This window comes from Eupeodes corollae, chromosome 1 (assembly GCF_945859685.1).
Source record: "Eupeodes corollae chromosome 1, idEupCoro1.1, whole genome shotgun sequence".
Lineage (NCBI taxonomy): Eukaryota > Metazoa > Arthropoda > Insecta > Diptera > Syrphidae > Eupeodes > Eupeodes corollae.
The window spans coordinates 273300929-273325571 of NC_079147.1; the positions used below are offsets into that span (position 1 = coordinate 273300929).

At 32.1% G+C, this 24643-nt stretch overlaps 1 protein-coding gene across 2 annotated transcripts; it reads left to right on the top strand.

Moving 5' to 3' along the window:
• Nucleotides 1-227: 227 nt before the first annotated feature.
• LOC129940870 (T-related protein) lies at nt 228-20514 on the top strand. Of its 2 annotated transcripts, none has more exons than XM_056049388.1 (8): nt 228-634; nt 13088-13295; nt 18671-18791; nt 18850-18993; nt 19054-19245; nt 19311-19656; nt 19726-20077; nt 20142-20514. In XM_056049388.1, the coding sequence occupies exons 1-8, from the start codon at nt 631-633 to the stop codon at nt 20386-20388; spliced, it is 1614 nt and encodes a 537-aa protein (XP_055905363.1). In that variant the 5' UTR covers nt 228-630; the 3' UTR covers nt 20389-20514. The 2 variants fall into 2 exon arrangements, with proteins under 2 accessions (XP_055905363.1, XP_055905365.1); XM_056049390.1 differs by having other exon boundaries at nt 13091-13295.
• The last annotated feature ends 4129 nt before the right edge of the window (nt 20515-24643 follow it).

Genomic DNA, 24643 nt, shown 5'->3' on the forward strand with positions numbered 1-24643 from the left:
CATTTTTACAAGAAATTTACCCCCAAAAAGAATTAAATTTTATTTATTGATTGCATAAAGTCAAAAAAATAAAAGTCGGTATGCGTTCAAGTTTGTCATTTGGTCAAAAAATTTTGTGTACGTGTTAAAATTTACATCGCCATCATAATAAAAGGATTAACATGATGTTAATATAAAAAGTGCGTTGCTATATCAATTTTAAAATTTGCGCTATTATTTATGAAACAACTAAAAAATATCATTTGTTAATTGGGAATACGAATATTATACGACCTGATGGTACAATATAGTGATAACGGCTTGTGTTTATTAATCATTTTACAGAAATACACTAATTAATTACGGTTTGTTTAAGGAATTTATATTGCTTATTTCATATCGTCTTCGTCGCAGTATTGAAATTTGAATGCAATTGAATTGGAATTAATCACTCAAATATTTATGCAATAATTTTAATTAATATTTATGAATTATATGATTTTGCATAAAATTTAATTTAAAATTGAATGTGGTTTTTATTGGTTTAATAATAAAATGTGTTGTAATTAGGTTAATGAATTTAAAATAATATTCGAGTTACAAAACATTAATAACAGAAGACTTATATTGAGTTCCAAAGGATTACTTAAGATGCGTAAGTTAGATTTATTTTTAAGTAACGTTAGTGCTCCTAATTTAATGGTATGTCCTAAAATATGGTTTAGGAAAACTATTTTTACTACTTTTTGCATTTTTCAAATTACAATTTCAAAATATCAAAAGTTATTTTTTGTGAATTCATAAACTTCAGCCCAAAATAATTGTAACATTTCGTAAGTCGGTGTATTTGAGTATAGACTTTGCTTCATAGCAATAAGCTAAAGCAATAAGCCGTATCATAGAAAAGGAATAAGTAAAAGACCATGCTTTGGGGTGACTCTGACCCACACTGATAACTTCCAATATTGGGTTTTCTAAATTGTCAATTAATTTGTTTGTATCTTCTTCCGCTGAAAACCTTTTTATTCGTTGGGTTTAAGCACACATTTTTCTACACCAACTATTAATGTCTTAAAATTTGGACATTTTTAAGAACTGCATAAAGTAATGTCCCGACGGCAGAATTGCAAATACTAAAGTCAACATTTTTAACTAAAAGCTTAAACTCGTGATATGGCTTTGACTTTTTCGACATAAAAGTTAAGCCATTTTTAAAATTCATGACTTCAAGTGAATTCGAAACATCAGTTGGCTCAAAGCAAATTTGTTCCCAGTCTTTTTGAATTTTTAAAGTCATTTAAAAGTCATGATCTAAAAGCAATTTAAAAAGTCAATTTGACTGCAGTTTTATTAACTTTTTAATTTTTTAACTTTCTGTTTTCAATTTTGAATGCAAGTCATTTGAATGTAGACTTTTGAATTCTTAAAGTCATTTGAATTTAGTCTTATGAATAATGTCAATTAATGTAGGTGAACATTATATAATCGAATGGTTTTATTGAAAAAAAAAGAAAAAGATTTAAGAACTGAAATGATTTAAGGCAAACGAATAATTCAAATGACTTCAAAAATTCAAAGATTGCATTCAAAGACTGCCTTTCAAAAATAACTTGAATTTAAAATTGACTTTTAAATGATAAAAGTTAACTGAATTTGATTCAATTCACTTTTTGAATTGCCTTTAGGAAGTGACTTTTAGAAATGATATTTTCGAAGTCATAAGACTTTTTTTCATATTGAGCGCGCACTAAAGGGTTTATGAATACCCTATAATGATTAAAGATAGTGCGAGCAATTATGGGAAGCAAGGACAGGATTAGAAAGGCGATGCCGATGCATATTGGTTTAAAATGTCTGCACATTGTAACGAGTGGGAAATATTGAGCCTCATAAAGCGTTCCACATTCGTGTAGTGCGACTAAAGAAAGAATCCCTATACTTAAAAGTACTTCCGAAGTTGGGCTCAAGGGTAAACTGATAAGCATTCCTAGAAGTACAGGTATTTTCGGTTGGATTGTTTGAGGGGAGGAATATTACTAGCTATTTATTTCGCTAGAGCATTGTTGGTAAAAATCTCGATAAAAAAATGATAGGCATGAAACCAGTGTTCAAAAGAAGGTAATGTGTCAGTAATCGCCTATCACTTATAAAACTCTTCTTTCAAATACGTTATTGGAGCACCAGTCCAAATATGAGAATTATACTCGAGTTTTGGACGAATGAAGTGGTTAATGATGCACATAACTAGAGCTGATAGATATTCAGCACCCTCGATACAAGTATCATCCATAGATAGTGGCGTTGCGGGCGAGGGTTACGCTTTTGCGACGGTAGACAGTATTGAGTTTTCGAAGCATTAAATCATACACGGTTTTTAATTCCCCATGCTGTCAAGATCAGAATTTAATGAGCTTATCATACGCTTCCGTTGGTAGTCCACGTCCCAAGAAGAAGGATGTGAATCTAAAAGCAAATATGAAAAGCTGAAGGTTCTGTCTTCAGCGAAACAATAAAGTGGGTTAGAAGTTTCAGACAAAAGATCATTTATAAAAATAAGTAAGACCGTCGGAGACAAACTTAAAAAAAGTCAAAGTCATGATTGAAAGTTAAGACAACATCTATATTAAAATTTGTTTTGAGAAATATTAATCTTTTTTTCTCTAAAAGAATGATTAGATTTATTATTTGTCATAGCTTAGCATTTAGAAAATATCGGCATTTTCAAGCATAAGAATGGTTTCAAAGTTTCAAGTTCCTTACAATTCAAATCCTTTTTTCTGTAATACAAACAAAACAATACATTTTCAAGGGATCAAGATCTCCTCAAACTGAGTCTTCCCTTTAAATTTTTCTATAATATATCAGGGTTTCAAAATATGCCTCCATAAAAATACTAAAAACAACCAAAAACTGGGATTTTAAGGCGAAATTAAGACCCAACATATCCCTTAACAAAAAATTGTATGATAATTTTGCAAAGTAAAATTTTAATATTCTTCTTAAATTAGTTATGAAATGTTTGAATCACCTTGCGTTTAATTCCTTTATGTTATTAAACAGTCCGTTTTAAGTTAATTTTTAGTGCATATTCTGAATCCAAACTCCGATTAAAGCTTTAAACTTAGAAATACGCGTTTTCATAATACTTGATTGTATAGGTAACTTTAAAACTACGCACTTGTAATAAAATCAAAAATTGGTTTTATACTATTAACCGTTTTTTTAAAGAATCGTTTTAGCCCAAGTTCTTCAGCGATAATTTAAGGTTAATGTATGGCAGATGAAAACTTGCAACTAATGAGGAAAAATTAATAAGATAAATGAAAATTTTTAAAAGAACATTTAAGGTATTGTGGATTTTGAAAATTGTGACGTATATTATTGGAAAAAACGAACTCATGAATTCACATAACCTCAAAACGCTTAATATAAGAATTTTTTCAAATCATAAAAGGTTGTAACTGAAAAACCTTAAGTAATAGATTGATTTTGAACAAAAGCAACCAAAAACCTTAAAACAAATATATATATAATCTTACGTACTACATTACCTTGATGGCCAATGTTATTGATATGAAAATTCAGTGACCGGTCAGGTTAAGGCGACATAAAGGACTTGAACGTAAGGCAAGTTTCTAGTATCTAATTTGCCAGCTGCCAAAAAATTGCTTTCCAATTAAGGCAACTTTATTAAAAATTTTACTGGAAAGTTAGTCAAGAAAAATATCCCTTACTATCAAAGCAAGACTACTTACGCCAAAATGTCAGCTGATTATGTTTTTTAACTTCCCATAGGAAGTTATTGTAATGGGTCCGATTTGTCAAATTGAAAATTTTGACATTTCTTGACGTTTCAAGGTACCTAGAGTCGAAATAAAAGATTTTTAGAAAGATGTCTGTGCGTGCGTGTGTACGTACGTTCGTACGTCCTACGTCCGTATGTCCGTACGTCCGTACGTCCGTACCTCCGTACGTTCGCGATGTTTTTTTCGTTGTCCATAGCTCAACAACCAGAAGAGATATCGACTCCAAATGAATTTTGTTATACAGATAATAAAGCAGAAAGATGCAGAAAGGGCTCTCAAGAAAATTGCGTGGTCGGTTTTTTTTACCATAGCAGTTTAAAAAAAAGTGAAAATTTTGGTTAACCCTAAATATCTTACGAACCAAAAACGTTAGAGACTTGAATTAAAATTTATATAATATATTGTAACTTAATACCAAACATATATATTTTTTGAAAAAAATCTATCTAACGGTTTTTTTTATAAATCAAAAAAACTGAAAAAAAAATTGTCACCTCCAAAATTTAACGACTAAAATATAATTTCATCTCCAAAACAATTTTGAACAACGGAGAACAATGTTTTTGAAATCTGATAAAATTTTGAGAAGAATCGAATTGACAGTTTTTTTACAAAAAATTAAAAACCGAAAAAAAATTAATAAAAGTTGGTAAAAATTGATTTTCGACTCAAATATCTTTTCAAAAATTTTAGATATTAGCTTCAAACTTATTTATTTTACAGAAAATATTGTTTTCAATATTCAATGATTTTTATATAAAAATCCAGCAGTCCGTTTTTTCATAAAAAAATCTACAAAAATTAGTACGCAAATTTGGTAAAAATTGATACAAGTACATATAGACAAACTTTTAAGCAAGACAAATCGACAGACGGGTTGGGAAGTTATCAGTGTGGGTCGCATCCCAGCCTCTTTTTTTTTTATTCAAACTGAACTTCAAACTTTGTGTTTAATTTATTTAGTGCATAACTGTATTTAAAGTTTTGTGTAAAACCTTTATTTGTGAAAAAGGACTTTACAAAACACTATTTATGAAGAACCTGTAACCTGTGTAAGGAGTTTATTGTGTAGGTAATGTTTTTGGTAGTTTCTGCAATAAAAATATTGTCAAGTGAAGTTCCAAGATCAAAATGAATGACATTTGAAAAATGTACTAACTGCCGTGGTCTTATTTTACGTTCAAGGAATGAAGTTGACTTTAACTGAGGTCCATTATGTTGACTGAACATGCCCACTATTCACGAGATTTGACAAATAACTGTACATTTTTCGGTCGTATTTTTTAAATAATGCATTCTCCAACCATTTATTGAATATTATTTGCATATATTTAGGCGCTAAGCCCACACTATTTAAATTGAACAGTTTGAGAGCTATTGGTGCAAAATTTGATGAATGATGAAGTATTTATAATGTTTAAACCATTTACGAAGTGTAAGCGATCAGATGCTTCACTTTTATGATAAAAACAATTAGTATTTTACTATGCAGTCAGCACAATAATTGAATGTTGGAATACTTAGTAAGTATCTTAGTATTTTTTTTTAGTTCTTTAAAATGTTGCACAACCATACATATTTTTTTTTCAGTAACTGGATTACAATCGAAAATCATTGGAGACAAATTACTTAGATCGTTTTTTAAGTGTCTAAACAAGCCTTAGTGGACCATCCTTAGTCCATAAGTATTCCAGCGCGTATTGTATACCCTTTAATTGCTTGACAATCCCTAATATTATAATGAAATCCATAATTTGAAACAATAATTGATTGAGCTTATAAGTCGGTTTCGAATGCAGAGCGCCTTTGAAACAGAACCACTGCAACTTCTGTGAAAAAATTAACCCACTGTTACCACACCAGACTTGACGGATCTTTCTCAATCAATTTTTCTCTTCAAAATTTGTACATGAAAGAGGTTCACAATATTATAATTTCTACATCTTTACTTAATCCAAAATAAGTCCACAATCGATATTAAAAAATAATTAAGGGGGACCGTATTACAAGTGAAAACCTTTTTTAAATTCTGGAATCAATAACACTACACAGTGTTTGGCACTTATCTTTGAATTGTGTTTCCGAAATTGATGTTGTTGCCTGATAAAAAGAAAACTCAAATAAAAAAGAGTCGAACAAATTTTAAAATTCAAACATCACCGAAATCTCTTATTCAAAAATTAAGCCAAAACAAAAAGAAAAGCTATAAAAATAAAATTGAATGGAATTTATTGGACTATACATCCAGAGGATGGTTATAAAAACACTCATCCCATCTTATACATATATTCCTATCCGAATCCGAAGAAATGTAAAAACCAGCATTTAAAAGATTCTATGCAGCATTACCATCATTCATGGCACAGATTTTACAATCTGCAATAAATCAATAAAATTATGATCACAACGCCCGCTTTCTGCGGTACTCTTTGAAGAATTATAAAGCTATACATATGTATGGTGTATAGTGATGCGCGCAGCGCTTTGATATGGCTTAAAGGTTCTGATGAAAGGCTACTTATCCATATGCAAACGTCAAATATACATAAAAGCCGACATCTTATTTACTTTCGAAATGCCGAATTGATTTTCTAAAATGTATAGATAAAGCTGAAAGTAAGGTAGTTTTGTTGGTTTTGATTAAAGAACAACTAAATAGGTTGAAAGGTCGTATACTGGTTTATAGAAGGTTCTAGTTTCAGGTACATCCATTTATGACCTAAAACAAATGTTTCTATTTGATTGAATGTAGGAGTTCATGTAAACCAATCTTAAAAATCCAAAAAGAAGCCGGTTTTATTTTATTTCTTAATAAAAGGGATCTGATGGATGGATTCTTCAAAGCTTATTGAAAAACAAGTCTTCATGACCTCTCTTGTACGTTCAAAGTCAATCAAAATGAATCAAAATCATTATTAGGGGGGGGGGGGCTTGGCGGTTGTGTGAGGATGACTGTTATAAAAATTCAAAATAAAAATAAAACTTATATTGTTTAAACTAATATAAGAATTTAGTTGAAAATAAATTATTTATAAACACGAATATGAATAACATTTGTGTGTGGATATTACGAGTAATATAAATGTTGGACAACAAATATTTAAGTCACGAAATGAATTCAAAATGGAGACTATATACATTGATGGGGGCATCTGAGAGCACGGTCGGATATATATTTAAGTAAACAACATTTGAAACGGAATTCAATTAATCTTCTGGAAGTTATACTACCTTTAGATTTATCATTTATGTTGATGTATGTATAATCTTGAATGTTGCCGCATTCAATATTTGATTTCGTGTGAGGCAATCTGTAATTTTTGTATTTATTTGTTTAAAGAAAAAACCACATATTTAATCAAAAGAACACGAAGTTTTGAATTATATCAAACAGATATATACATATGTAAATATATACGTATGCAAGCTTTATCATATGTATCTTTTTGAACATTACCTAAATGCAACTGTTTTTAAAATATTTTATATAAAAATTAACCAGAAAACAAATTTGATTGTTTCATTTATTAAAGCTATTGATCTTAAACTGCATATGATATGATAATTTATATATTTTAGTTTAGATGGATATAGAGTTAGCTTTTTGGCCTCGAATTTTAAATTTAAAAAATAGTAACAACAACTGAAACCAACATTTGTCAGGTTAAATGATTTATGTACAAAAAATGATATTGCCGTTTCTTAACTCCAATTAAAAGTTTTCTGGTAAAAAATGATTTCGACTCAAACATCATGAGAAACAACAAAGAAAGATATTCACTTTAAACTTATTTCATCTTATTCAAATTATTTTTGTTAACATTAAAACAAATTTAAATCATATTTACAGAAATAGTGATAACGTCTCCATTGTTTTTAAAAAAGGTAAAACATCAATTTAAGACTGCTTTTGAAGTTCTTTAATTGACAAGTTGGTTTAAGAAATACCATTTGAAAACTTTTATTAACAATTTGAAATCATTAATATGGTTCGTAGTCCCAACCTCTTTTTGTAATTTACTTCGACCTTTAAAACTAGTTATAAGTTTAACAGTTTTATTTAGATCAGTGTTACTCGCTTATCAATGAATAACATAAATTAACACCCTTTATTCATAGATACTTTTAAAAATACGGCAAAGCTTCCTGATACATACCAGCCAAGCTTTATAATTATGGAAACTATTCGATGGTCTTTGATGAGTATTTTCTGGTTTTGAGTTTTGATCATGGAGTCCAATTTGCAAATATCGGTTCAAACAGTAAGATCAATTATAAACATTTTAAAGATCTATTGACGAGATACCAAAATGTATAGGGATATCAAACCCGGCCTCATAAAAGAAGTTTTAAAAAATGAGCATATTTTCCTCCAAAAATATTAGAACTTAATCTGTTACATAAAAAGGAAACTTAAGAACAAAAATGCGGGCCCGGGTCACAATGCTATTGAATGATGAGTAACTCAAAGTTACTAATAAGTTAACAATTCAAAATTTGTATTAAAACCATGGAAATAATTTTTATATTTTAAAAACTTGGAATTATTGAAAAAGAATACGAAAACCCATCCCATTTATGTGGGCAAAATTAAATTTTCGAAATGTTTGTTTTTGCACGATTTGTTGATTTTCTATGAGATAAATAATGAGCATTTAAGATTTCAATATATAAAGCAAAAAAAGAAGCAAAACTTAACGGTTTACTTTCTTAAAGGTACTGTTAATTGTATTGAGATATTGACCTAGAGAAAATAACAATCAGTTGCTTCATTTCTCGTTATAAGTGCAATTGATCTGTTTGCCCTAAATCTTATTTTTTTCTCAGTTTATTTATCACTAATTAACTTTACAAATCAAGGTAAATTTCTTTACAAAAATAATTTAAAAGTCTTCTTTGCACTGTTTAATTGGTAAGTTATTTGTTTAAAGAAACTTTCGAAGGACGTTTTTTAGGATAGACTTTTCCTTTATTACATCGCAGAATATCGTTGTAAGGCCATCCTCATTACGAACTTTACTCTATAAGGTAATAGGAAGGAATTCAAAATATTGCAACGTTTGCGAATAATGAATTGTTCGTTATAAACAATGGCTAGTGAAATAACATGTCGATCAATTTTTGATGTTTGGTCTCAAGCTCTAATAGATTTAATGCAATTAGGGATCATATTTTAAGCACTTTAAGAAATAACCATAAAAATAAGACGTTTGTGTCAAAAAATTGGCCGGTTTTTGCAGTACAATAGTTTATGGCTTCAAAATTGTCTTCAATTTTCTTACATTGTGACTGATGCGATTCCAAGTACTTCTCAAAATAGTGAAAATAAAAAACCAGGAAGACCGCAAAAAGATATTAATTCATTTAGTTTTTCGTCTAGACGTAAGGTTGATGATCTTATCAAAAACAGAAGTCGAGGAGAACTGTCGTTGGCGACAGAAATGAAATTAAGAAGCGAAGGTGAAAGAGATTCGGCTTCAATTGTGAGACAATTGTCTGCTGTTTCTCCTCAAAGAAGTACAAATTTAAAAAAAAGCACATGAGTCTTCCTTTCAGGAGCCTTCAAAATTATCTGCACTAGCAGTAGCCAAAATATCTTTCTTCACTATCATTCGTCTTTGTGAAGTTCAAAAGGAAGTTTTTCAAGCTTTGAACTTTGGGAAAAACTCGGCTATAAAAACTATGATAAAGTGGGGATGTGATGGAGCTGAACAATCTAGGTATCGACAAAAACTTTCTAAAGTGCAAAACACGGATGAAAGCTTATTCAGCATATCAATGGTTCCTATACAATTGTACTGAGGCGGTGACGATCTAAAAAATATAATTTGGTAAAACCCTTTACCTAAGATGGTACACATTGTCGTCCTATTAAATTTACATTTGCTAAGGAAGCAGCTGAAATAACTAGGGAATGAACGCTTATTGAAATCCAAATCCAAATTGCAGATCTTCCTCCAACAAAAGTGATACAGAAGTATCTGTTGAATGCATAATGATATTTTGCATGATTGACGAAAAAATCTGTTAGGCTTTTTTATCTTGTGCTCCAGAAACGAATAATCCTAAATGCATTGCAGAAAAGCCCTTGAATACCAACTTCCTCTCTTTTGGACTATCCCCACTTCACTTGTGGATACGATTTTTCGAATGTTTGCTCCACATTTCTTACATATCAGAAATTAAAAAGTGGCAAGTGCGTGGCCTAGAGAAAAAAAGAAACGATATGCCAAAACAGCAAACCTTCACAACGAACGATGGCAACACGGCTCGTAAATTTTTTAGGAATGCTGAAATATCTTCCGAGATAACTGGTGTCAGTTCAGAGCTTATCAAGCGGTTTTATATTATACTAGAGAGCCTGAACTGTGGCTCCAAAATAAATGTTGAAAAGTTCCATGAATGCTCCAAGGAAACACGTGAACTATATATCTTGCAGAATATTCTTGGTATTCAATGCCTGTTACCGTGCACAAAGTACTTTTCCATGGGAAAGATATACTCGTAATAGCATCATCTTTTTACGTCTGATCCCCTTACAACAAGCTTGCGAGCTCCTCCATGGATAAAAAATAAACAGGTTAACTGGAGAAGTACTGCAGCTTTTAGAAGATATCACTTCTCTGCAACAATATACCCAAACTGTTGAAGGCCAGGCCAACATTTCGTCAGATATTTTGAATTCAGATGATTCGGATATCGAATAAAATCAATTTTAAAATGAAAAGTTTGTTGTTTATTATTTTTTGATCAGATTACGATCGTAAAAGTGGTTTTCCATATTTCTTATAACGCCAAATAATTTTGTCAACCTAGATTGCTCACATCGCACACTGTGCGTTGGTGACGTCGTCGGCCAGTCTCATAGTCCGTGTCTTGAGGGTCTTGAGATTAAAAAATTTGGAAAAAATAAAACAAACAAAATGTTATGGTCACTACTTGCCTTACATAATAGGTGACGCCTATCTCACAGGCCAGGTTTGTACTTTTTGAAACATGATCCCAAGTAGGAATTATGTTATGAAATTTGAAAAAGGGATCAAAAATCCGACAGCTGTTCAAACTTTTAATAAACTTGTAGAAACCTGGTATCTCCGACGTATGGTGACTTATTGGCCGGTTTTAAAAAGGTACAATGGATACCCTACATAAATTGGGCCATATTTAATGCATTGTTTAAACGAAGTCTTCGACGTGTAGACCAATGGCATTCATGTTTAAAATAAGTTTCAATTTCAATTGAAATGTAATTGTGTTCTTAAAGCTATTCAGAATAAATAATGTCGATTTTTGCATTGTATGTCCATAAAGAAGGCATTTCTGGAAAGTCCATAAATTAGATAAGTTGATATGTTCATCTTTAAGCAAAGCAACTGGTAAATTTTGTATGAAAATTGTTTTTTTCTAATTGGATTAATAAACTATTCAAAATTTGTATTGCGAAAGTGTTCAAATTAATTCGTATAAAATTATTCTCACTTAGTGGCCGTTTTCTTCAACTATCGCATCGCATGATATTATTATTCCATACCCCCGTTACCAAAAGTTTGCCATTTCTTTTGGTAGAGTCTTAAAAGTTTGAACCGTCGGAAACAGATGTTTCTTTCTTAATAGTCAAATTCCGTATTGACAAAATTTGTACTCATTGTTTTCTTCTTAAAACGTGATCTAGCATCATAGTTCATAGTACCCAAATTACTAACATTTTCTTATCAAGACATATAAAAGAAACTCCTCATTTAAATATAAGTACGAAATATGAGCACGTCTAGTTTTATATCAACCATCATGCCACGGGTACTACCCACTTACCACTTTTAGTACAACCTATTTTCAAATAACAATCTATAAAATACAGTTTACTCACTCTAAGTCGAAATTTTACGAGATTTCGTAATAAGTTCAAGTTTGAAGGAGTTCTTAAAACATTTTAGTTAGAGAGATAATTTTTATTTATTGAATATAAGAATGATAACAATCAATAAATACAAATATTGAATAAATAAACAAAAGCTTATTACTTCTATGCCTCGTTAATTCATGTCTGTAATTCATTATTGTCTCAAGAAAATTATTTAAAAAATTAGTATTTTTTTTTATTGATGCATTATGGCTCTATCTTTAGTGTGCTTCCTTCCAACACATTTTCCCTTTCAAAATCAAAGTATGCGTCAGCAAAGATTTGTAAAAAATCCATTTCATGTACATTAAAGATGTCGTTCGGTTTAAATCCTCGGATAGCTTCGGAAATCTGTGGTTTCCATTCATTGGCTTTATTATAATCAACAGAAGCACGTTAACTAGACAAAAATTTAAAAAGGTTTAAATACTATTTAAATTAAATCTAAACTAAGGAAATCCTAAGATGTCTGAAAATTCCATGGATATCTTTTTAAAAATTTTACAGCTTACCGGTAAACTATTGCCACGAATACTTTTAAAATATTTGAAAACAGCTCTGTCAACACTTTCATACTCACAAAATTTGTTTCGCTTAAGGTTAGCACTACTATTAGCACAACCTTGCGTAGTGCTTAATTTCTCTTTCAGCCCATATCGAAGAGTACTCTTGGGAAAGCCAAAATCTTCAGCAATTTTCCTTTTCTTTTTAACTCCCTTCCCAATATTTTCAATTAAACGGATCTTTGTGAAAAGATCTAATGTTTTCAATTTTCTCCTTGCAATAATTTATCTGAAAGCTTTCATTGAATTGTAAAAACTAATAATTTACTTCACATAAAGAATGCATTACCTGCCATACTGATAATTAAGTTCTTTTCTTTTAAAGTTTGCACACAAAAAAATGGACTTAGATGGATTGAAAATAGTCCAATAATCCAAAGAATTTGTTAGTAGCGAGTTTCGACTTAGAAGAAGTCAACTAAAAGGGAATACACTGTGTATTAATTTAATTCTTTAAGCTCTTAAACACGTTATATAGGGCGCAAATACCATACATCTGTAAAACGGAAAAGCATCTTATATTTTAATAAGAGCTAAGGGTTCATATTTTTGCAAATTTGTTTTAAATATTCCTTGAAACATCTAGAAATATATCTTGTTATACATATATTTATATTTCCAAACTAAAACCTCTTGTTTAACACACCCGTCGGGAATGTTGTGTTTTAAAGTCCTATATGAAGAAAAATAACCTTTTAAAACAGCTTCAACAATTCAATTACTTTTCTATAACTTTTTCAATTATTTGTTTAAAACTTATTCTTGATAAGACCAAACTCAAATCTAAAACATTTTCGTGGAACAATTTGAGTTTAATATTTATTTGTATTTATTTTCAGAAGATATGGCTACATCTCATATCCTATCGGCTGTTGATCCAGTGGTTCTTGGAAATTCAACACCTACATCATCGAATGGCAGTAGCCATAGCGGCCCAACACGTAGTCCCGGATTGGACAGAAATCTTCATGTAACATTGGACGATCGGGAACTATGGCTTCGGTTTCAAAATTTAACAAATGAAATGATCGTTACTAAAAACGGAAGGTAAATAAAAAAACAGGCTTTTTCGAAGCTTATTAGTTTGTGCCCTTAGAACTACATATTTTAATATGCATGATGTGCATTGCATGCATCTTTTTTGTTTTTTTTTTTTTGTTTAAGAAAAATAAAATCACACTTTTTAATTATATGTGTACGAGTATAGAAGTTTAGGTACTTTTCATTATACAATGACCACTAAAGTGGTTAGTGATTGTTTGTTAAATCGGCTAACTCACTCACTAGACGCTAATTAGTTGTGCAGAGAGAACGCTTAAATGTAAATATATTTTGCGATGCGAACATAGATACTGCCGTTGCATCAGAATAGATACTTACATATATGCAGATACTTGTAATGCACGATTTTTTCTTTTTTTTATTTTTCTTTAAGACAATACTTCAAACATCACTGGACCGTGTATTGTTTGTTTTATTTTTATTTATCCAAAACAAGCGCATTATACATATGAAGGAAGTACTGGGAAAATATAAATTCCTAGAAATAGGTTCTGGAAATAGCCGTTAAAGACAGATCATAAAGACGTAAAAGCCAGTCCAGAAAAATATTTATTTTTTCTTCGGAATACTTAAGTTTAAAGAGAATTTCATTTAAAAATAAGGTATATTTTTTAATATTAATATTTTACCTTAAATAAAATATTGATAAGTTCTCGGTGAAAAGTGGTTAAATTTTAAATTAAATTCTTTGTCTGTAATCGACTAACAAAAGATTCCTAAGAATTTTAAGTAAAAATGCACCAATTAGACATACAAAAGGTTAAACAAGAAGATATTTAACGATGTCAAATTGCACTTTTTTAGTGTCAGATTTACGTCGAGTCGATTGTTGTGCATAATCCAATTCTGACCTTTAGGTAGGTCAAGGGTCAAACACTTAACATAAAGATGAATTTTTGAACATTGCTTAAAAATGTTTTTTGCTGCTCTCTAAAGGAGGCTGACAAAATTTAAATAATATGTATTTAAACTTTGCTTTTACATATTTTAAGGGCTAAACTGACAATTAAATTTGTTATTATTTCTGTCGTTATCAGTCTGCATACTCGTAGATTGGAGATAATGCTAGAAGACAAATTCTAAAAAAGTTTTGAATGAACCTTTTGAAAATATTTGCATTATAAAGGAATCAAAAAAATTGTAGAGAGTAAAACGTGTATTTCTTGAGTTTCAGGAAATAGGTGCATTTCAGTACATCATTTGTCTAAAAATTAAAAAAAAATAAATTGAGGTAAACAAATAAAAATAAGTTGGGAAAAAACTTTCAATGGTAATCAAACGTTACAGAATCTCTTTTCACTTAAATTTTCGAGAGATTCAAAGTTTTTATATTAAATTAATAGATTTGAAGTGTTCATCATGTTTTTTAATTAGTTTTACGAAAGTGTCACTTTTTCTGTTTTTGGGACATTTAAAAATAATGAATTAAATAATTTGATGGCGCAACAGTTTTATGAGAACTAAGGCCTAGTGACCTACAACTCTCAATCAGTACAGTGTGCGAGTACTGTTGTTAGGGATGGAGGGATAATACAGTTTTAAGCCGAATCCGAACCGCTTATTTGAGTAAGCACTTTTCATGACAAGAATTACTCTTGGAGAATTTGTCAATTACTCGCAAGAGGCAGTACCAGTGAAAAAAACTTTAAATGGCATAGGCAGGGATCGAACCCAAGACCTCTGGCACAGTCCAACACACTCAACATCATGCCAAGGGTACTACACTGAACCAAAAAGGTACATTATTTTCATGAATATGTGCCTGTTTTTCATGTCTAAATACATAAAAAACGAGCTAAACATCGCATTTATGTAATTTAGGTATAGTTGTACTAATTCATTCATACAGCATGAACTATTTCTGTGTTTTATGATTCATTCATAAAATGTAGGTATTTGATATTCCTAAATCCAATGTTTGCACACTTAAGTTACATGAATTAAGTTCATGTAATGTGATTTTTATGCAATTGCTATACATATAACTTATGAATATGTCCCTAGATTTTATGAATACATTTCTAAAAACTATGTACAGCATTCATGAAAATTATGGATCAGTCTTTGATTTTATAAATACCTATTCATAAAACGCATGAACTTTTCTTAAAATTTATGAAACCTTTACATAAAACGCATGAACTTTTCTTAAAATTTATGAAACCTTTACATAAAACCCAAAATTATGACCCTAGATTTTATGACTGCATTCCTTAAAACCATGTGCTGCTTTCATGAAAAAAATAAATCGGTCATTATTTTCTCAATACTTTGTCATAAAATGCATGAATTAATTTTTCATAAAGCTTAGGTTTTATGACTGAATATTCATGAAAATAAAGAAAGATTATATTATTCATAAAATGCTTACATATTCTTCCATACCAACTTTGTTAGGAATTGAGATAAATAAAACGACACCCATACATGAAATTTATGATCGTTTTTTCATTTTGGCTCTAAGAACGTGTGAGTGTACAGTGGGACGTATATGTTCTTGAAATTTGTGTTTAATTCTCAGTTCTAGATCATCCAAAGCAAATTCACATCAAACAGTAGATTTCTTAAATTTTGTAAGGTCTTAAAAGTGTTAATACTTAATAGAAAATCAATTTAAAAAAAGCTAAGAAAGTCTTACACTATTTATGTCAAACAAAATAAGAAGAATTGAAGACGAGAGCAGGCAACTTAATATCAAATTGACGATCTCTTTTTCAAGGTTTCTTCTTAAGAACATCATTTTTTGTTTTTTCTCTCAGAAAAGACTTTATAAAAATAATTTAAAGCATTGTTTTTGACATCCAACCGCATTTTGGCGAATATCGTTAAATTACTAACAAATCTTTAGATGAAATCTTTACTTATACAACTTAACTGTATAAACTTAATGGCTTAAAAGATCGCCTCAATGCATCATCTATTGGTCAAAAGTTGATGAGTTTTTAGTGCGCGTTTCATGTTATGTTCTTGGCCCAGTACTCAGTTAAGAGTAGTTTTCTAAGCAACAAACTTTTAAGCAGTGATATGCAAATTTTATTTTCATAAACTTTAAATTTGGAACTTTACTTCACTAAGCTCTACTACAAAAACATAATTTTCTACAAAAAACTCTTAAGAAAAGCTACAATTATGTATGTACATACATACTTATATCTCGACTTCTATTTTTTATATTAAAGAAACAATACTTATTCCTTTTCTAAAGTGGCTAGGTTAAAGTGGCGTCTGTGATGGAGTAGGACACACTCCACTTTAATGGCCTTAGTGTGATACGACATGAATAAGGGGCTCAATGAAACGAGCTTGAGTCTCTTACGAAACGTGAAAGACTGATTATGTTAGTATTATTGAGATCGTTTAGATCATTATAGAAGAATTCTCCTAGAAGAATCTTGAGTTATTGAGCTGGAGCAAGGAATGTACAGAGGAGGTAGAGAACTGTTTCGTCTTTTTCCTCATCCATACAGCTTCTTCAAAAGTCATTTAAAATAGAGATAGCAAGGAACTTGAGTGCTTTAAATACATATAGTGAAGGTCAGATGTTTATCGTGACCTGACACGTGGAGATATTATTCTACTTGATGTTTGGCTTCTTCAAACCGTATTGCATTAGCAATAGTTAACATGGTATGCCAGCATTAGCCAAACGTGATAGAATTGGTTTAACTGTGCCATTTCTGACGACTTCATTTGCTTTTCAATTTCCAGAAATGTCTCTATGGCCCAGCACCCAGCAAAGGTGAATGTTAAACTGTTGTGCCATCTTAATTAGAGATGATCGATAGTTATGGACTGTAAAAGCGTTTGTAGAGACAGAGCTGCCTGACTATCTGAAAATACATTTATCAGATGTTTATAATGACTTTTCTTTAAGCCAGGACAAGACTTCTTTTATCGGCAAAAGTTCCGCCTGGAACACGCTACAATGATTGGGAAAGCGGAATGAGAGAATTAATTTCATTCGTTCGGAGTACACACCTTCACCAACCCCTGTAATTGTTTTTGATCCATATGTGTAAAAGTGAACTGACTCGTCTTCCAGGAATGCCCTATCCTCGCCAAAAGATTTGAAAGGTATAGAAATCAGGAATTTTGCAGTTGGGGTATGTTGTAGTCTGTGTGCTTTGGAATTTATTCTAAATATTTATAATATGGCCAATGTTTTTGTTTACACACTACGATGAAGCTTTGAGGCAAATAGCAGAGTTTGCAGCTATTTGTTTGTTAAGTATATCAAGAGGTATTAGGAAGAATAGGGCACCCAGTGCTGTAGATGCGATCGTACGCATTAATCCTCTTATACATTGGCAACTAAAGCAATGCAGCATACTGCCTTGTATATAACGTTTCCAGTTTAGTCTTTTGTCTAAAATAAGACCCAAGTACCTAATCTGAAAACTACAATTGGATACCTTTAATATATAGCAAGATATAAAATAATTAAAATATGAATTTTTGTATTTCCCCGAAAATAGGACCGGCTTTGTGTGGATTGACATCCAGTGCAAACCGATCAGCCCAAAATAATATTAGTTTGTCTAAGGTGTTTTGTAAGAGTTAGTTTTGGGTGTTGAGATGCTTTAATGAAACCGCTATATCAACGTAATCCAAATAGGCAATCACATTTAAACCCTCCGCATCCAGATTTCATTTTTCACCATGTTCAAGAGGAGAAGATATAGAACACCACCTTGTGCCTCTACCAACGAATCTTCTAGCAAAAGAGCTGCCCAGTTTTGAGTTACTTATTCTACTAGTTGGCACTCCGGCATTAAATGAATTAACTCCCCAAGACAACTTTCTCAGTTCAGGGATGTTACTGCAGATCTAATTGTAGACGTGTCTACGTTGTTAAAAGCGCATTCGATGTCAAGTAGAGCAACCATAGAGAACTCTATAAGATGGAGGGAGTATTCCATGCGGTGCATACTAATGCAGTTTCCACCGAATTACCTTTACCGTAGGCATGTTGAGACATAGACAAAAATCTTGTATCAATACTTGACCTTTAATAGAAATCAATCAATCTTCCTAAGGTCTTCAGAGGAAATGATGATAGACTTAGGTCGTAGATCATTAGGGTTGACTTGGGCGCTTTTTCTCTCTTAGGGAAAAGTAGTTAATAACTTTAATGAATACTAAGCTCTCCAGTATTTTTTAGCTACGTCGCAATTTTTTTAAAGCAATTATCACAATTTTCTAAAGACAACCTTCTATTATGATGAAACCTTTTGTTTTGGATTAACAGTTCTTCAAATAATAAAATGCCTGTTAATTCAAAAGTTTCGTTAATTTTGGGATATTTTTAATAAATTTAAGTCAATTTCGATTGTAACATTTCTCTATATTTTTGTTTCCAGGCGAATGTTCCCTGTTGTAAAAGTTACAACCACAGGCCTAGATCCAGCTGCAATGTATACGATACTTCTTGAATTTGTTCAAGTTGATAGTCATCGATGGAAATATGTTAATGGAGAATGGGTAAGTACCTACACGAAGCACTAATTAATGTTCACATTTAACACCAAGTTTTTAAAAGGTTCCCGGAGGTAAAGCAGAAGTTCCACCATCAAATCCAATTTATGTTCATCCAGAGTCTCCAAATTTTGGTGCCCATTGGATGAAAGAACCAATTTCATTTGCCAAAGTTAAATTAACAAATAAAACAAACGGAAATGGGCAGGTAATTTTTATATTTCTCTTATTTTCTTCAACATCAGACTCAATGTTTCTTCTTTTATAGATCATGTTAAATTCTCTGCACAAATATGAGCCACGTGTACATTTGGTTCGAGTGGGCTCGGATCAGAGACATGTTGTTACATATCCATTTCCAGAAACACAATTTATAGCTGTTACAGCTTATCAAAATGAGGAAGTAACTTCATTGAAAATTAAATATAATCCTTTTGCTAAGGCCTTTTTAGATGCTAAGGTACCGTCCATAAGACTTTATAAAAAAGTTTTCTTTTATTAACATAGAAACTGTTTTTAATTTAGGAGCGTCCTGATTCGATATACAGTCATGATGCCCATTACGGATGGTTCATTCCACCGCCAACACATTATCCCCCGACGCATTCACAAATGTCGGTTAACTCTTGTGATCGGTACACGCGGCATCCCCAAAGAGCTGCCAGACCTGCTCCCTATGCACGACCCCGAATTGTATCGGGTGCGCCTAGCAATCCCAGCACTCCCCCACCAACAACACCAATCTCCACTCACTCGCAATCTGGATTTGTTCCTGTTGAATCATCAACAACAACTGTCTTCTCATATCCAACGAGTTGGCAAAGTAATGGCAGCTACTGGAGTACACCTCCAAATCCAAGCTCTCCCATAAGTAAGACATTTTCAGTTTTGTCTTTTAACTTAGAACTTATAAATATAAAATTTGTTTCTATTTTGTCAGCCTCGAATGCATCACCAACTCCATCAAATGGATCACCTAGTTACGCAAGTCCATCTCCAGGCTACACAATACACCACTTGACATCACATCCTCAATATAGCTCAGCTGGCAATCAAACTGATATCTATCAAAACGGCACGGGCTCGTCTCCCCAACCCTATGGCACTGGGGCCCATCAAATTTACCACCCTACTCCAGCCTCACCATCTCATCAGCTTTATACAAATGTCTTGAATCCACCTGCTAGTCTCACTTACCCCAGCAGTTCATTCTACAATGGAACCGAATATGGACTCTATCAGAACGCCTATTCATATCAACCGGAGTACATTCCATTGGTTTCAGAAATGTGGTAGGTTTGCTACTTGTATAAAAAGTTGTTGAAGTTCTTTAATTTGTTAACATTCAACTTATAGCACTTATAACCACCCACTCGAACCAATTGATGTTCCTAAACCGATCGAAGAAAATAATACATCATCTCTTTACAAAGAATCTGAAGAAAGTTCTGTTTTGACATTGGAATGTTCGAGTCTCAAGAATTCATCATCGAAGCTTGATTCCTCTTCTCCACATAATAATAATAATAACAACAATAATAATAACAATCAAAGAACTGAAAATTGGACTCCATTGACACCACCACAAAGTACGATTCAATAAATGGACAATAAACAAAAAAATATTAAATACAAAATAAATTTATATTTAAATATTAGAGACTTTTAGCATTGGTCACCTTGTATATAAATTAACTGCAAGACAACAAAAACTATAAGATTATTATTTAAATAGACTTATTTTATTTAAATTTATTCTATAGAAATCTTTCTCTTAATAAATAAATTTATCGAAAAAAACCAAGAATTTCTTATCTATTTTTGTGGTGAGTGTTTCAAGTGATTTCAAACATAGACAATTTATGAGCAGAAGAACTTTCCAGATAAAATTTTGAAAGTTTTTCGGAGTAATTTTATTTTTAAAGTCTCAAGTTTTCTTTTGTATTGTTTTTTAAGTTATACTTCTAGTTCTTCCACTTTTTCAATTCCGAGGTTTTTGTTGATAATTAAAATGTAATTTGGTGACTAGTATGACGAAACCCACTGATTCTAAGCAAAACTGTTTGAAAGTTTTATTTTTTAGTTTTAGAAGGTCGCTGTTGAGAAATTTTGAATATTTCAAAAACCGTTTAAAAATACAATCCTTCAACAGAAGAGAAGGATGATAGCACCAAGGATATGTTCATCGAGCTTTTGGACAAACCATATGAACAGTGTCCCAGGTAAGACCTTAAAATTGTCCTGGGTGGATTTTAATGCCAAGCTAGGAAGGAAAGACATCTTTGTTGGATTAATCGGGAAAAACAACCTGCACGACAAGACTTTCCATAACGGATCAGTCTCACCGATTTTGCTGTGGGGTAAAAAGTCATGGTAGCCAAAACGAGTTTTTTCCTTCAACATCCCCAAAGGAAATTGGAGTTCTGCAGATCAATCTTGCTCTTGCTATTGATGTCCGAACCTTTCGAGGAGTTAACATCGACTCGGACCATTAACTCGTTTTAGCCAAGGTAGCACTAATGGTTTCCAGACCTAAGAAAAAACAGCAGAATGGTGGTAGAATATACAACGTCAAACGGCTACAATCGCTGCATTCATGGACCAAAGCTGCTCACCACGATCTCTATTAGCAGGAGAGGAGAGAGAGAAAAGAGGTTAGGCGCATGCACCAACTTATCTGTTAGATATGTTCGCTAGAAAACATGCCCGATAAAAAGAACCTCAGTACGCACTGCTCCATAAAGATTGAAAACAACTTAACAGAACCTTTCGATTTAAAAAAAATCTTCGGGCAAGGTATTGCGCTGTTATGTAATTTCTTTAACATCGTACTTGAAAGAATAATTCAGAGCTTCCACGTCAATACAATCTCCACAAATTCTGTCAAATTATAAGCATTTGGAAGCAAATATGACATAATAGAGAGAATTCAAGGTTTTTTGTGGGTATTAAGTAAGAGTCGGCAAAAATGGATTCAACGGTTAATAAGGGCACAACAAAGTTAATGCTGTCAAAACGTTACCATCGATAGACGTTACTTTGAGGTAGTTAAGGACTTAAGCTCTACTATTAACAAAAAAAAACAACACCAGCGCTGAGATCAAACGAAGAATTACTCTTGCTGACCGCTGATTCTTTAGGCTAAGACATCAATTGAGTACTAAAGCCCTCTCTTCAGCGGTGAAAGTGTCGCTATATGATAGCCTCATCATTCGGGTCCTGTTATACGGTCCAGAATCAGGGACTAAAAAGCGGATGAAAGCACCTTGTGTAGTTTCGAGAGAAAAGTTCTTCGCGTGATCTACAGTCCCGTATGCATAGAAAGTGAGTGGATGAGAAAATAGAATTAGCCAGAAGAATAAAAGTCCAATGACTGAGATGACTGGGTCACGTAGAGCGCATAGAAACCAATGCTCTGAAGCGCAGAAATGAAAAGTGACTTCGCCCAACATACTCACTTAGGTACTCAGACCTGTTAAGTCCGTTGGGAACCCCTTAAAGGGCATAGGGCCTCTATTACGCCTACCCGCCATCGTTTACGGTTTCCGGAGATGTATATCAGCTCCCTCCAGCTATTGCCTAGTGACACTGATTCCTTCTCGACTGTCCTACGCCGTGTGCTTCACGGTCGTCCAGCTCTCCTTCTTCTTGTGTGAGCAGATTCCACTACATTGCTTGGCCTGCAATGCAGTCGTTATGTTTTTTGCTTTGCCGATGGAGCAGATGTTTGTTCGGTTCCGCCTTCGATGGAAACGATACTTCCAAGGTATTAAAAGCTCTCCAGTTTTTCCACCGGTTGCGAGGATATTTATTTAAGAGGATGGTCGGGTTCCGAGGCTGATCGTCATTCGAGTGAGACCCATGATCCTATGAGAGAGTAAGCAAATATTGTCCGCGTAATCCAAGTGCTTTAAATAGGATGTCAAAGTCTATTGGATCCATCCGCTACCTGACAAAGTTGCGCGCTATAAATCGCTTATCACCAACAAAAACAATATTGGGGACAGAATACAGCCCTGTCTGTCTCCGCTTCGGTTTTCAAAATCATCTGACAACCTACCATCATGCAGAACTTGAAGTTTAGATTCACCATCTGTTGCTTTTATTAAAAGCAATTAGTTTTTCTCGATATTGAACGCACTTTTCAATAATGATCCTCAGGGTGTTAATATGATCCATACAGGAGGATCCATCGTGGAATCCTGCTTGTTCGGCATGGAGTGTGGCCTCAAGGTGCTCTCTCATGCGTTCAAGTATGACTTTTGTAACTATTTTGTCAATAACAAATAGAACGCAAATTCCTCTCCAGTTTTCGCACTTTTTAACAACTTCTGTTTTTGGGAGCTTGCCGATAATTCCCTTCTTCCACTCATGGGGGAAGTTTTCGGTGGTCCATGGTTCTTTTATGAGCGGATGAAGCAGTTCGTTGATGACGTTGGCACTGCTTGTAAAAACTCTGCGGGAATTCCATCAAGTCCTATCACTTTGTTGTTCCTGAGTGCTTTAATTGCGTCAACGATCTCATCTTTACTGGGAGCGGGAGGTGCGAATTCGGGGATAAGTTTCTTCAGGCGCTTCAGAAGGTATCTCAACATGGAGAGCAAAACTGGAGACATCTAGCTAGACACCGAGCTAGATGAAGAAGTTTGTTGGATGAAGCCCTAGTTCACACAGGACAGCCACCTTAAATAAGTGAATACGTTTTTATGGTCGAAAATACACTCTTTATGAAAGATTGGAGATTTCTCATTTACAAAAATGCAAACAAAATTCAGATAAGAAACCAGTCAGCTGTCTATTTTCACAATTTGAAGTGGAAAACATTATCTGATTATTTTCACCTGGCCAAAATTCTCGAAAAATACGAGATAGATAGATAGTTTATTGATTTTGTTTAAATTTTATAATGGTTTGTTACCGCACATTTTACAATATAGTCATTTGATGCAATGCATCTTTCAGCTAAAATAGTATGTATATAAGTTTTATAAATTTTCAATAAGGTTAACATAATTATAATTTTAATTTTGACCGGAGGAAAAAACAATAAAAACCTATATTTAATGTAAGAATATAATAAAATCATAAAGTCTATCAGGTTAACAGATGAACCAATAAATGAATAAATGATAATTTGTTAACAATAAGTATGAATAAATATTTAATAAATTACATAAAAATGTAAATAATTGAATAAATAGAATAAAATAAAATGAAATAAAATAAATAAATACATAATTTAAACAAAAATAATAAGTAAATAAATAAATAAATAAATAAATAAATAAATAAATAAATAAATAAATAAATAAATAAGTAACTTAATAAATAATAACAAAATAAATAAGCAAAACAAAAATTAACAAATAAATAAATATATCACAGGTAAAAAAAAAATAAAAAAAAAAATAGTATTTTTAATTTGGATTATTAAATTCACTTACCAAATTGTTCTCAGCAAGATCAAGTCGATCAAAGAATTTTGTTGTTAGTTTAATGATTCTATCTTCTTTCAATTCGACATTCGCCTTTACGTGGAGATCTAAGGTGGAATGATGCCAGGGTAGATTGAGCATCATTTTTAAAACTTTATTTTGAGCAATTTGTAGTTTTTTATATGAGCTTTAGCTGCGCTTTTCCATACTGGACAACCGTACAAAAGAATTGCCTGAAATAGAACCTTACAAATTATCGTTTTATTCTCGACTGAAAGTAAAGACTTCCTATTAATAAAAGGGAACAGCAGTTTGGTTGCTATCTTGACTTTTTTTAGTGATTGTGAAATATGGTGATTGAATGTTAATTTAGAATCAAGGAAGATACCGAGATATTTCACTTGATTGTCCCAAGAAACCGCT